The sequence below is a fragment of the Elaeis guineensis genome, chromosome 3, assembly GCF_000442705.2.
Source record: "Elaeis guineensis isolate ETL-2024a chromosome 3, EG11, whole genome shotgun sequence".
NCBI lineage: Eukaryota > Viridiplantae > Streptophyta > Magnoliopsida > Arecales > Arecaceae > Elaeis > Elaeis guineensis.
In genome coordinates, this window is record NC_025995.2 from 120,841,129 (window position 1) to 120,853,484 (window position 12,356).

Sequence of the window (12,356 nt, forward strand, 5' to 3'; positions counted from 1 at the left end):
TGGATTGTATCTTTCACATGAAAGAATGATTGATCTTTCCATGCAGTATTAATCATTAGATCACATTTTGCATAGATTTCAAGGTATTTCGATCTTTTTCTTTCATGATTCATCTGTTTGCATATTTTTGAAAGTGGATATTGTGCAAACTAACATTTAATGTCATAAAAAAAAAAGAAATGATTCTGTTTCACTAATTTGTGGACAATCCTGATTGACCACTAGGCCATCAAATTGTACGTATCACTTTGTCACTTATCTTCGATTTTATCAACGTTTTAAGTTCTCCCTTTCTTTCACACTCCGTCGGTTTGCTGTTTTCTTGGCGATGCGCTAGACCTCCCCACTCTCGAATCTTGGGCCGTGGGAGCCATTACACGCACCACTGGAAAGATACCAATCTTGGCTTCCTTCTAGCTCACACCACTCGCGGCTTCTATGACTTTTAATCAAGTTAGTGTCCAAACCATCAGTCATTTGATCCATTTGAATTAGTATGTACGAAAGTTGAACAAAAAATCTAGTAGATTATCCGAGCCAGAAATTTTAACTCTTCAATTTAATAGCAAAAAAAATATGATAAATATAAATAAATTTACGATAGACCCTTAAACTAATTAGACCCATTCTAGCGCAAAGAAATATTAGATCAGCTCAAATCCAATAGTGAGATCTTTTTACTAAACTTAAGATTTAGTCTACATTGTTTAGCAAAGAAATGATTTTTTTTTTGAAAAAAAAATGGTAACCAGCATTGACAGATGACTACCACGGTGCCATGATGGATCAATTGTTGATAGGTCTGTAAGAACAAATAGCAATATCACTTAAGGGACGCTTGGTAATATGTAATCCTAAAAAGATTACATATAATTTTGCAACAGATAATCAGATTACATTATTTGATTCATCACTTTTACAGATAATGCTGCATTATATGTAATACAGTATTATCTCAGAAAGAGATAATCCGATTGTCTAAGAGAATATGACTATGTGATTACATGTAATCTTGTAATCCTGTAATTTTTCAACAAGATAACTTCAGGACCAAAAAGCTTTGATCAAAATAAATTAAAATAAATTATAAATAATTTTACTTAGTGAAAATAGAAAAGAAAACATCATAGGTGATGTCACAAAAAATGGTTGGTCTCGAAATTAAGTTGTCCCTCTAGAAAATGACAATAATTAATTAGTAAGAATGGAGATACTTTGAAAAATTAGCTTATATTTCATGTAATCTAAATTATACACTAAATACTACAATATAGGATTTTCTATAATTTTGCAACAACATTACTGCATATACCAAATATTGTAATATAAGATTTTCTATAATTTTATCAGGTAATCATATTCTCTCTGCAATCACATTATCATAGCAACATTACCTATGTAATGCATCAAATGTCTCAGATCATTTGATAGATTCAATAGGTTGTCGTCTTGTTGGCACATGGCATGGCAATACACTGGAGTTTCATGTCTTCTTTTTCTTTTTTAATACAAAAATGTTTCATATCTTTTTTTATTATTATTTTAATGAGAAGTTTTCATGTCTGGTTAGCGAAGAAGGCGGTGAAAGCAACGTCAAATACTTTTGTAAGGGTACCAATCAAGATTTAGCCTTGTAGTTAATACGTTTTCCTCCTTGGACAAAGTCATGAGTTTGAGATTCCCTACTACACGATTTCTTGGTGGTCTAAAATATAGACGCGCTATCAACGGAGCAAAGCGAATGAAATAGGTGGATGTATAGTGTCATGTATGGACTCAGTACTACTCCTAAAACAAGAAATTTTGATGTTTCAAGGAAAATTTTAATTATTTGTATATTTTGAAAATTATTGTAGGTTTGTCTTCCAAAAATGTCTATCTTGGACTTTTTTGAGACCATGATACCCCTAGCCCTCAATATTACTGTGTAAAAAAAATCTGTTATGGGGCCAGTTGTATGTTGTATATTTTTATTATCAGATCGCCCAAGATAGAAGCGTAGTTTCATTTAAGGATAGCAACATCATCCAATATTAGCTAACATGAATGTCCCATTTCAAACGAAAAGTGAAAATACAAAAAAAAAAAAAGAAAAGTTAGATGGATCTTCTTGGAATATATATATATATATATATATATATATATATATATATATACAACTTTTTGTATATGAGAGAACTATAAATCTATAGCTTTAGCCTTCCAGTAGTATTTTGTAGGGTCTTTTGCATATATATATATATATATATATATATATATATATATATACATATACAACTTTTTGTATACGAGAGAACTATAAATCTATAGCTTTAGCCTTCCGGTAGTATTTTGTAGGGTCTTTTGCAATTCTTCCATATTGATAGCACATGGTTAATGGATCCATGTCAATATGCATTGGTTGCTCTTTTCCTCTCTTTGGTGAGAGGTTATAAATAATCCACCTCTCCACTTTTATATATGGTTATAATAATTGCCCAATCCTCCAAGGTACTTGGACCTTTCTAGCACAGACCATAGGAAGTGACATCACTTTAGCCCTAGCTATACGAAAACTAGAAAAAATGAATGGATATACCATCACTTGAGCAGGAGATACTATTTGTATATTTATGTGGGTCTATTTTATTTAAAGAGGCCTAGTTAAAATAGGATAATTTTATTCTAGCTTAAGTAATTAATGTTGCAATTAATCCTTATGATTCTTCAATACAATTTTTTGACCATTTTTAATCTAAAAAAATTATACAAATATTTATGTAGTCATTCCCTCCTTTTTTTCAAAATCATTCTTGGTTGCTTAATTCAAAAGGTATTCAGATAAAATGTTAATTAAGGTCATAATATTAATTTTCTAGATGTTTTCTTTTTATCGAAAAATTTGTTGTCCAAAAATATGTGCAGTTTTTCTTGAACATTGGCAATTGTGTGGAAATAAACACTAGTATGGTTTGTCAACAAGATCATTAGACATTGTCTTATCAAAACCAATTAGCTAATAGGTTTAAAGGTCTTATATTATGCATGACATATTGCCATTAGTGAAGGCCAATAATGTTGAGACGAGATATCTAAGCAGCCTTCCATCAAATTGAATGTTATTAGCTATATAGGCATCAAAAGAACTATACTCATACTCATATGACCTTAGCTAAGCATATTAGTGGAAAGGGGCGGTTGGTACCTTGTAATAAGATCCATAGCATATTGAAGCATGATAGAGTTTAATTTGCTGGTTAGTTATCTTTCGACCTTCATTTTTAACAAGCCACATCACTAAAATTGATAAGCCACATACGTATTAATAAGAGTGGACATTTTTAGCAATTTTCATTGGCTGTGAAGTTTTTTCTCTTAAGCAATATTAAACAAATGCTATTATATCACATACCTTAATATTTATTAGTAACATATAAATTGTATCTTTTATAGAATTTTATAGAAATAGTATGGATTGTATCTTTCACATGAAAGAATGATTGATCTTTCCATGCAGTATTAATCATTAGATCACATTTTGCATAGATTTCAAAGTATTTCGACCTTTTTCTTTCATGATTCATCTGTTTGCATACTTCTGAAAGTGGATATTGTGCAAACTAATATTTAATGTCATAAAAAAAAAGAAATGATTCTGTTTCACTAATTTGTGGACAATCCTGATTGACCACTAGGCCATCAAATCATACGTATCACTTTGTCACTTATCTCCGATTTAAGTTCTCACTTTCTTTCACACTCCGTCGGTTTGCTGTTTTCTTGGCGATGCGCTAGACCTCCCCACTCTCGAATCTTGGGCTGTGGGAGCCATTACACGCACCACCGGAAAGATACCAATCTTGGCTTCCTTCTAGCTCACACCACTCGCAGCTTCTATGACTTTTAATCAAGTTAGTGTCCAAACCATCAGTCATTTGATCCATTTGAATTAGTATGTACGAAAGTTGAACAAAAAATCTAGTAGATTATCTGAGCCAGAAATTTTAACTCTTCAGTTTAACTGCAAAAAATATGATAAATATAAATAAATTTACGATAGACCCTTAAACTAATTAGACACATTATAGCGCAAAGAAATATTAGATCAGCTCAAATCCAATAGTGAGCTCTTTTTACTAAACTTAAGATTTAGTTTACATTGTTTAGCAAAGAAATGATTTTTTTTTTCTGAAAAAAAAAATAGTAACCAGCATTGACAGATGACTACCACGGTGCCATGATGGATCAATTGTTCATAAGTCTATAAGAACAAATAGCAATATCACTTAGGGGACGCTTGGTAATATGTAATCATAAAAATATTACATATAATTTTACAATAGATAATCAGATTACATTGTTTGTTTCGTCACTTTCACAGATAATGCTGCATTATATGTAATGCAGTATTATCTCAGAAAGAGATAATCCGATTGCCTAAGAGAATGTGACTATGTGATTACATGTAATCTTGTAATCCTGTAATTTTTTAACAAGATAACTTTAGGACCAAAAAACTTTCATCAAAATAAATCAAAATAAATTATGAATAGTTTCACTTGGTGAAAATAAAAAAGAAAACATAATGGGTAATGTCACAAAAAATGGTTGGTCTCGAAATTAAGTTGTCCCTCTAGAAAATGACAATAATCAATAAGTAAGAATGGAGATACTTTGAAAAAATTAACTTATATTTCATGTAATCTAAATTATACACTAAATACTACAATATAGGATTTTCTATAATTTTGCAACAACATTACTGTATATACCAAATATTGCAATATAAGATTTCCTATAATTTTATCAGATAATCATATTCTCTCTGCAATCACATTATCATAGCAACATTACTTATGTAATACATCAAATGTCTCAGATCATTTGATAGATTCAATGGGTTGTCGTCTTGTGGGCATATGGCAGGGCAATACACCGGAGTTTCATGTCTTCTTTTTCTTTTTTAATACAAAAATGTTTCATGTCTTTTTTTTTATTATTTTAATGAGAAGTTTTCATGTCTGGTTAGCGAAGAAGGCGGTGAAAGCAACGTCAAATACTTTTGTAAGGGTACCATCCAAGATTTAGCCTTGTAGTTAATACGTTTTCCTCCTTGGACAAAGTCATGAGTTTGAGATTCCCTACTACACACGATTTCTTGGTGGTCTAAAATATACAAGCGCTGTCAACGGAGCAAAGCGAATGAAATAGGTGGATGTATAGTGTCATGTATGGACTCAGTACTACTCCTAAAACAAGAAATTTTGATGTTTCAAGGAAAATTTTAATTATTTGTATATTTTGAAAATTATTGTAGGTTTGTCTTCCAAAAATGTCTATCTTGAACTTTTTTGAGACCATGATACCCCTAGCCTCAATATTACTGTGTAAGCAAAATCTGTTATGGGCCCAGTTGTATGTTGTATATTTTTAAATACCAGAACGATCAAGATAGAAGCATACTTTTATTTAAGGACAGCAACATCATCCAATATTAGCTAACATGAATGTCCCATTTCAAATGAAAAGCGAAAATACAAAAAAAAAAAAAAAAAAAAAAGTTAGATGGATCTTCTTGGAATATATATATATATATATATATATATATATATATATATATATACACACACAACTTTTTGTATATGAGAGAACTATAAATCTATAGCTTTAGCCTTCCGGTAGTATTTTGTAGGGTCTTTTGCAATTCTCCCATATTGATAGCACATGGTTAATGGATCCATGTCAATATGCATTGGTTGCTCTTTTCCTCTCTTTGATGAGAGGTTATAAATAATCCACCTCTCCACTTTTATATATGATTATAATAATTGCCCAATCCTCCAAGGTACTTGGAGCTTTCTAGCACAGACCATAGAAAGTGACATCACTTTAGCCTAGCTATACGAAAACCAGAAAAAATGAATGGATATACCATCACTTGAGCAAGAGATACTATTTGTATATTTATGTGGGTCTATTTTATTTAAAGAGGCCTAGTTAAAATAGGATAATTTTATTCTAGCTTAAGTAATTAATGTTGCAATTAATCTTTATGATTCTTCAATACAATTTTTTGACCATTTTTAATCTAAAAAATTATACAAATATTTATGTGGTCATTCCCCCCTTTTTTTCAAAATCATTCTTGGTTGCTTAATTCAAAAGGTATTCAGATAAAATGTTAATTAAGGTCATAATATTAATTTTCTAGATGTTTTCTTTTTGTCGGAAAAATTGTTGTCCAAAAATACGTGCAGTTTTTCTTGAACATTGGCAATTGTGTGGAAATAAACACTATTATGGTTTGTCAACAAGATCATTAGACATTGTCTTATCAAAACCAATTAGCTAATAGGTTTAAAGGTCTTATATTATGCATGACATAGTGAAGGCCAGTAATGTTGAGATGAGATATCTAAGCAGCCTTCCACCAAATTGAATGTTATTAGCTATATAGGCATCAAAAGAACTATACTCATATGACCTCAGCTAAGCATATTAGTGGAAAGGGGCGGTTGGTACCTTGTAATAAGATCCATAGCATATTGAAGCATGATAGAGTTTAATTTGCTAGTTAGTTATCTTTCAACCTTCATTTTTAACAAGCCACATCACTAAAATTGAGAAGCCACGTAGGTATTAATAAGAGTGGACATTTTTAGCAATTTTATTGGCTGTGAAGTTTTTTCTCTTAAGCAATATTAAACATATGCTATTGGATATCATACATTAATATTTATTAGTAACATATAAATTGTATCTTTTATAGAAATAGTATGGATTGTGTCTTTCACATGAAAGAATGGTTGATCTTTTCTCATGATATTAATCATTAGATTATATTTTGCATAGATTTCAAAGTATTTCGATCTTTTTCTTTCATGATTCATCTGTTTGCATAGTTCTGAAAGTGGACATTGTGCAAACTAACATTTAATGTCATAAAAAATAGAAATGATTCCGTTTCGCTAATTTGTGGACGGTCCTGATTGACCACTAGACCATCAAATTATACGTATCACTTTGGCACTTATCTTCGATTTTATCAATGCTTTCGGTTCTCATTTTCTTTCACACTCCGTCGGTTTGCTGTTTTCTTGGCGGCGTGCTAGACCTCTCCACTCTCGAATCTTGGGTCGTGGGAGCCATTACACGCACCACCAGAAAGATACTAGTCTTAACTTCCTTCTAGCTCACACCACTCGCAGCTTCTATGACTTTTAATCAAGTTAGTATCCAAACCATCAGTCATTTGATCCATTTGAATTAGTATGTATGAAAGTTGAACGAGAAACCTAGTAGATTATCCGAGCCAGCAATTTTAACTCTTCAGTTCAACGACAAAAAAATATGATAAATATAAATAAATTTAAAAAAAATTAAAATTTTACAGAAGATAGATCTCGACTTCTACATTAATTTTATCTTCTATTACTCTATCTAATTCTTCATATATTGGAAGATAATCTATAGTCAAAATCTTTTTCAAAAAAGAAAATTTTAGTTCTATTAGTTTATTTTGAGACTCAAATAATAAAATTTTGGTTTGATTTAGTACCTTTATGAGCTATATCAAAGTTATAGATCTCGAAAGAATATCCAATTTAAAAAAAAAAGATAATCTCAAATAGATATCATATGATCAAATTATGATCTCCTGAAACTTAGCATGTGATTCAATTTCTTGGTATAGTGGATCTTGCTCTTGAATTTTATTTAGCTCTACTCATAGTGACCAATATAATCTGCATCCGGTCTTCATAATAGTAAAAGTGATCCATATTAAGTCTAGAGATTCTTCTGGATATCCATAGTGGTTAAAATGATCCACATCTAATTCGATGATCCATCTGAATCAAGCATGCTAGCTCTTTCCATAAACTTTGCCTCAAGAACTTAGGTTCTTTACTAACACTTAATCCATGGGGGTTTACGTCATATGGTTAGACACATTCTATCACCAAGAAATATTAGATCAGTGCACATCCAATAATAAACTTTTTTCACTAAACTCAAGATTGAGTCTACGTTTTTCCATGGAGAATAGAGATTTTTTTCCAGAAAAAGCAATATGGTAACCACTATTGACAGATAACTACCGTGATGCCATGATTGATCAATTGTTCATGGGTCTGCATGGAAAAATAGCAATCTCACTTAGACCATTTGATACATTCCAAGGGTTGTCGGCACATCGCATGGCAACACATCGGAGTTTTCTTTTTTTTCTTTTGATGAAAGAGTTTCATGTCTGGTTAGCGGAGAAGATGCTGAAAGCAATGGTAAATACTTTAGCTCCATTTTTGAATTTAGTTGAGATTCGTACTTCACTTTTGCTAGATTTAAGTGATCCGGTGCCAAACAAGATTTAGCCTTGTAGTTGATACCTGCTCGGCTTCTCCTCTTGGACAAGGTCATGGGTTTGAGTTTCACCGTACACGATTTATTAGTGGCCTAAACTATGCAAACCCTGGGAAAGGAGCAAAGTGAATGAAGTACGTGGATGTACAGTGTCATATATGGACTCAGTGCTACCACTAGAACAAGAAATTTTGATGTTTCAAGAAAACCATGAACATGTAGCTTTAGTCTTCCAAAAGTATCATTCAGTAGTCTTTTGCAATTAATTCTTCCACATTGATAGTATACAATTAATAGATCCATATGAGCAATTGATATTTATCTTTCTTCAGTGAGTGGCCACAATGAATCCACCTCTCCGCTTCTATACATGGTTATAACAATTGCCCGACTCTCCAGGGTACTTGGAGCTAGCTTTCTAGTATGAACCACAACTGGTGATGTCGCTCTACTTTTGGCTCCGTAAAACCTGCAAAAAAAAAAAAAAGAAGAAGAAGAACAAGAAGTAGAAGAAGAAGGGATGGATACAATATCACTTGATGGGAGATACCATCTCTACATTTATGTGGGTCTATTTTATTTAAATAGGCCTAGCTAAAAGATAGAGGTAGGATAATTTTTTCAATTAATCTTTCTGATTTTTTAACACAAATTTTTGATCATTTTTAATCTGAAAATTTATACAAATATTTTTATAGTCAATCTCTAATTTTTTGAAGATCATTCTTAGTTGCTTAATTGAAAAGGGAAGTAGATTAAATATTAATTAAAGTTGTACTTTAATTTTCCCAAAGTTTCTTTTTATTGGAAAATTTGTTGTCCAAAAATATGTGTGTATTTTTTGTTGATCATTGGCAATTGTGTGGAAAGGAACAGTACTGTATATGATTGGCAGACAAGATCTCTAGATGTTGTCATGTCAAAATCAATTAGCCAACAGGTTTCAAGGGCCTTATATTGTGTATGACACATTGCTGTTAGAGAAGGTCAATAAATGTTGAGACAAGATATCTAAGTAGCCTTCCATCAAATTCAATGTTATTAGCTATATAAGCATCAAAAGGCCTATTCTAATATTACCTGAGCTAAGCATATTAGGGGAAAATGGAGGTTGGCCCCCTGTACTAAGATGCATAGCGTATTGAAGCATGATAGAGTTTAATTAGTTAGTTATCTTTCAACCTTCATTTTTAGCAAACTACATCACTCTCTAGGTTCTTAATTTTTGTTATGACCTTTCTTTTTAGCAATATCTAGAATTTGAAATCAGGATGTCCTCCAAGGACAAGCACTTAGGAGGATAGTCACCAATTGAGCAACCTAACAATTATTGGCAACTCTTATCGTAAATAACTTCATTGACATGGTATGATATGGCTTAAGTCCTAGGACATGATTTGTGGATGTCTAAGGACTCTTCAAGATATATTATTTTTTTATATGATGGATCACTCATATAAGCCTTGTATAGACACATGCAAAACAGTCAAGAATATAAAATATCACAAAAAAGGGTCAGAACAGTTCTCATATTCGTTCACAATATTTCTCTAGAGTGCTCGACAATATAAGAGACAATCTGATTTTTTGCACTGTTCGCCTAATGATAAATGTACTTGATGATCGAAGATGTGCAACCCTAAAGATGTGTCCTATTTGAGTGAAAATAGCTAGTCTATGGTAACATGATTTCATCCAACAATATTTATTCAATTTATTCAGCTTCAGTAGCTTAACTAGCCTTTTAGCTTATTTTGATTGATTAGCTTAGCTAGTCTCGAGTACAATAGTTTCATCTAAAAATACTTATTCAATTTATTTAGATATTTAGATTTATTAGATAAGCTAACCACATGCACAATAATTTCATCCAAAAACATTTATTAGCTTAGCAAGTTTCAAAGACAATAGTTTCCTCCAAAAATATTTATTCAATTTATTCAGATTCATCATGGCTTTGAAACTGTTGACTTGGTCCAATACCATGGGTAAAATCACGTGCACGTGACACCTCCCTCTTATACCTTGCATTGCAAAGCCGAATTCCTTTTCATATTTACATTCTTACGTTCATTTTTGTACTACTCTTTTCCTAGCCTGGTAATACGATCTAATCCATGTGTGGTAAAAGTTAGCCTAGTACATCGAGGGGGACCGGAAGGGGAACGAGTCTGGCCCAACGCCCAAAGCTTACCACATCAACCCTCATAAAAGTCCTACCCATTCAGAGCCGTTGACGGTTTCTCCTTCAACAAACGTTTGCTTCAGATTTAGCCAATTCAAATGGCGATGCCCGGTCAAGAGTCGGGACTGCAACTTGAAAACCAAGTTAAAATCTCGCCCAGCTCCTCGTTCCACAACCATCTCTATATATGGGTAACCCCGGCCCCTCTCATCCTCATCACATTCAACAAGCCACAAAGCAACAGAGATATCTAAGCCACTACACCACCACAACCCACACAAAAGAGATCTAGCTGCAAAGATCTATAACCATGGCCACTCTCCAATTAGGTAGCAACTATCTTCTGTCTTCTTCTTCCTTCTCAAATCAACGAAGGATCTGCGCCAGTCTTCATGTCCCCTCCCCCCCGGGAGCAAAGACCGTCTCCCTTCCAAAGCTCCCTGCTTTGATCCAAGTGGAAGAACTCGGCCTTAAAGGACATAATAACTCTGACGTTAGCCACACCCAACCTCATCAACCAACGACAGCCGATAAAGATGATCGCTTGGTTGCCAAGCTCCTGGCGATCGCTGAGGCCGTAGCGGACCGAGCTGAGATGCATGCCATCATTGGAGATCAGAGGAACAACTGGAACCACCTCTTCCTCCACTCCATCAACTCCATCAATCTAACCGCTTCCCTCATGGCCGGCATCTCCGCGGCTCTCACGGTGGGAGAAGCAGCACCACATCTCTCGGCCTTCAAGCTCTCGTCCGTGGTCTTGTTCACCGCAGCTACCGGAATGATGCTGATCGTCAACAAGATCCAGCCTTCTCAGCTGGCTGAAGAGCAAAGGAATGCCACCAGACTGTGGAAGCAGCTCGAAAGATCGATCCACAACACCATCGCGCACCGAGAGCCTGCCGAATCGGACATCGAGGAGGCTTTGGAGAAAGTCCTCGCGCTCGAGAAGGCTTATCCACTTCCTTTGCTTCCGGAGATGCTGGAGAAGTTCCCAGAAACCGTGGAGCCTACACGTTGGTGGCCTAAAATTCAAAGACGGGGGCAAGAAACGAAGAAAGCATGCGTTAATGGGATGGCGAGCAACGGTTGGAGCAAGGAACTGGAAGAGGAGATGCTGGGAATTCATAGAGTTCTAAAGACGAAAGATGAGGAGCAGTACGTGAGATTGGGCAAGCTGGTGTTGGACATTAACAAAACTTTGGCCATCTCCGGACCTCTATTCGCCGGCATGGCTGCAATTGGGGCTGGTTTGATAGGTTCTCCTGTTGACAGCCCAGTGCCGGTGTTGGTGGGGGTTGTCGGAGGAGCGCTTGCAGCAGTCGTGAATACTGTGGAGCACGGCGGGCAGGTGGGAATGGTGTTTGAGCTGTTCCGCAACTGCGGCGGTTTCTACCGGAGGTTGCAAGAGGAAATCGAGTCCAACTTGAGGGAAAGTGAGGTGGAGAAGAGGGAGGATGGGGAGTTGTTTCGGATGAAGATGGCTTTGCAGCTTGGGAGAAGCCTCTCTGAGCTCAAGGGCTTTGCATCCTATGCTTCCCCGTCTTCACAAGATGAAGATATCAAAGAATTTGCAGGGAAGCTATTCTGACTGTAATTGGTTTTTCCCGCTGGTAGTTAGGATCTTAGTGTATAAAAGCATAGCAGATTTTTTGGATGCATTATTCTTTGAAGTGTAAATATTTGCTACTGTAATACTTGAGGGATGTGTTTGTCCCGGTGGTTCTACCGTGAAGGAAAATTATAAAATGTCATGAGTGAGACTATTTTTCTGGTTATAAAATGTTGCAAGAGATTTGAAGCGTCTCTAGGAGATCATGTTTTAAAATAA

At 34.4% G+C, this 12,356-nt stretch overlaps 1 protein-coding gene across 1 annotated transcript; it reads left to right on the forward strand.

Annotated features, from left to right (window-relative positions):
- Positions 1–10,671: 10,671 nt before the first annotated feature.
- LOC140856656 (probable F-box protein At4g22030) lies at positions 10,672–12,356 on the forward strand. The gene has a single exon (XM_073254714.1). The coding sequence runs from the start codon at positions 10,836–10,838 to the stop codon at positions 12,114–12,116; it is 1,281 nt and encodes a 426-aa protein (XP_073110815.1). The 5' UTR covers positions 10,672–10,835; the 3' UTR covers positions 12,117–12,356.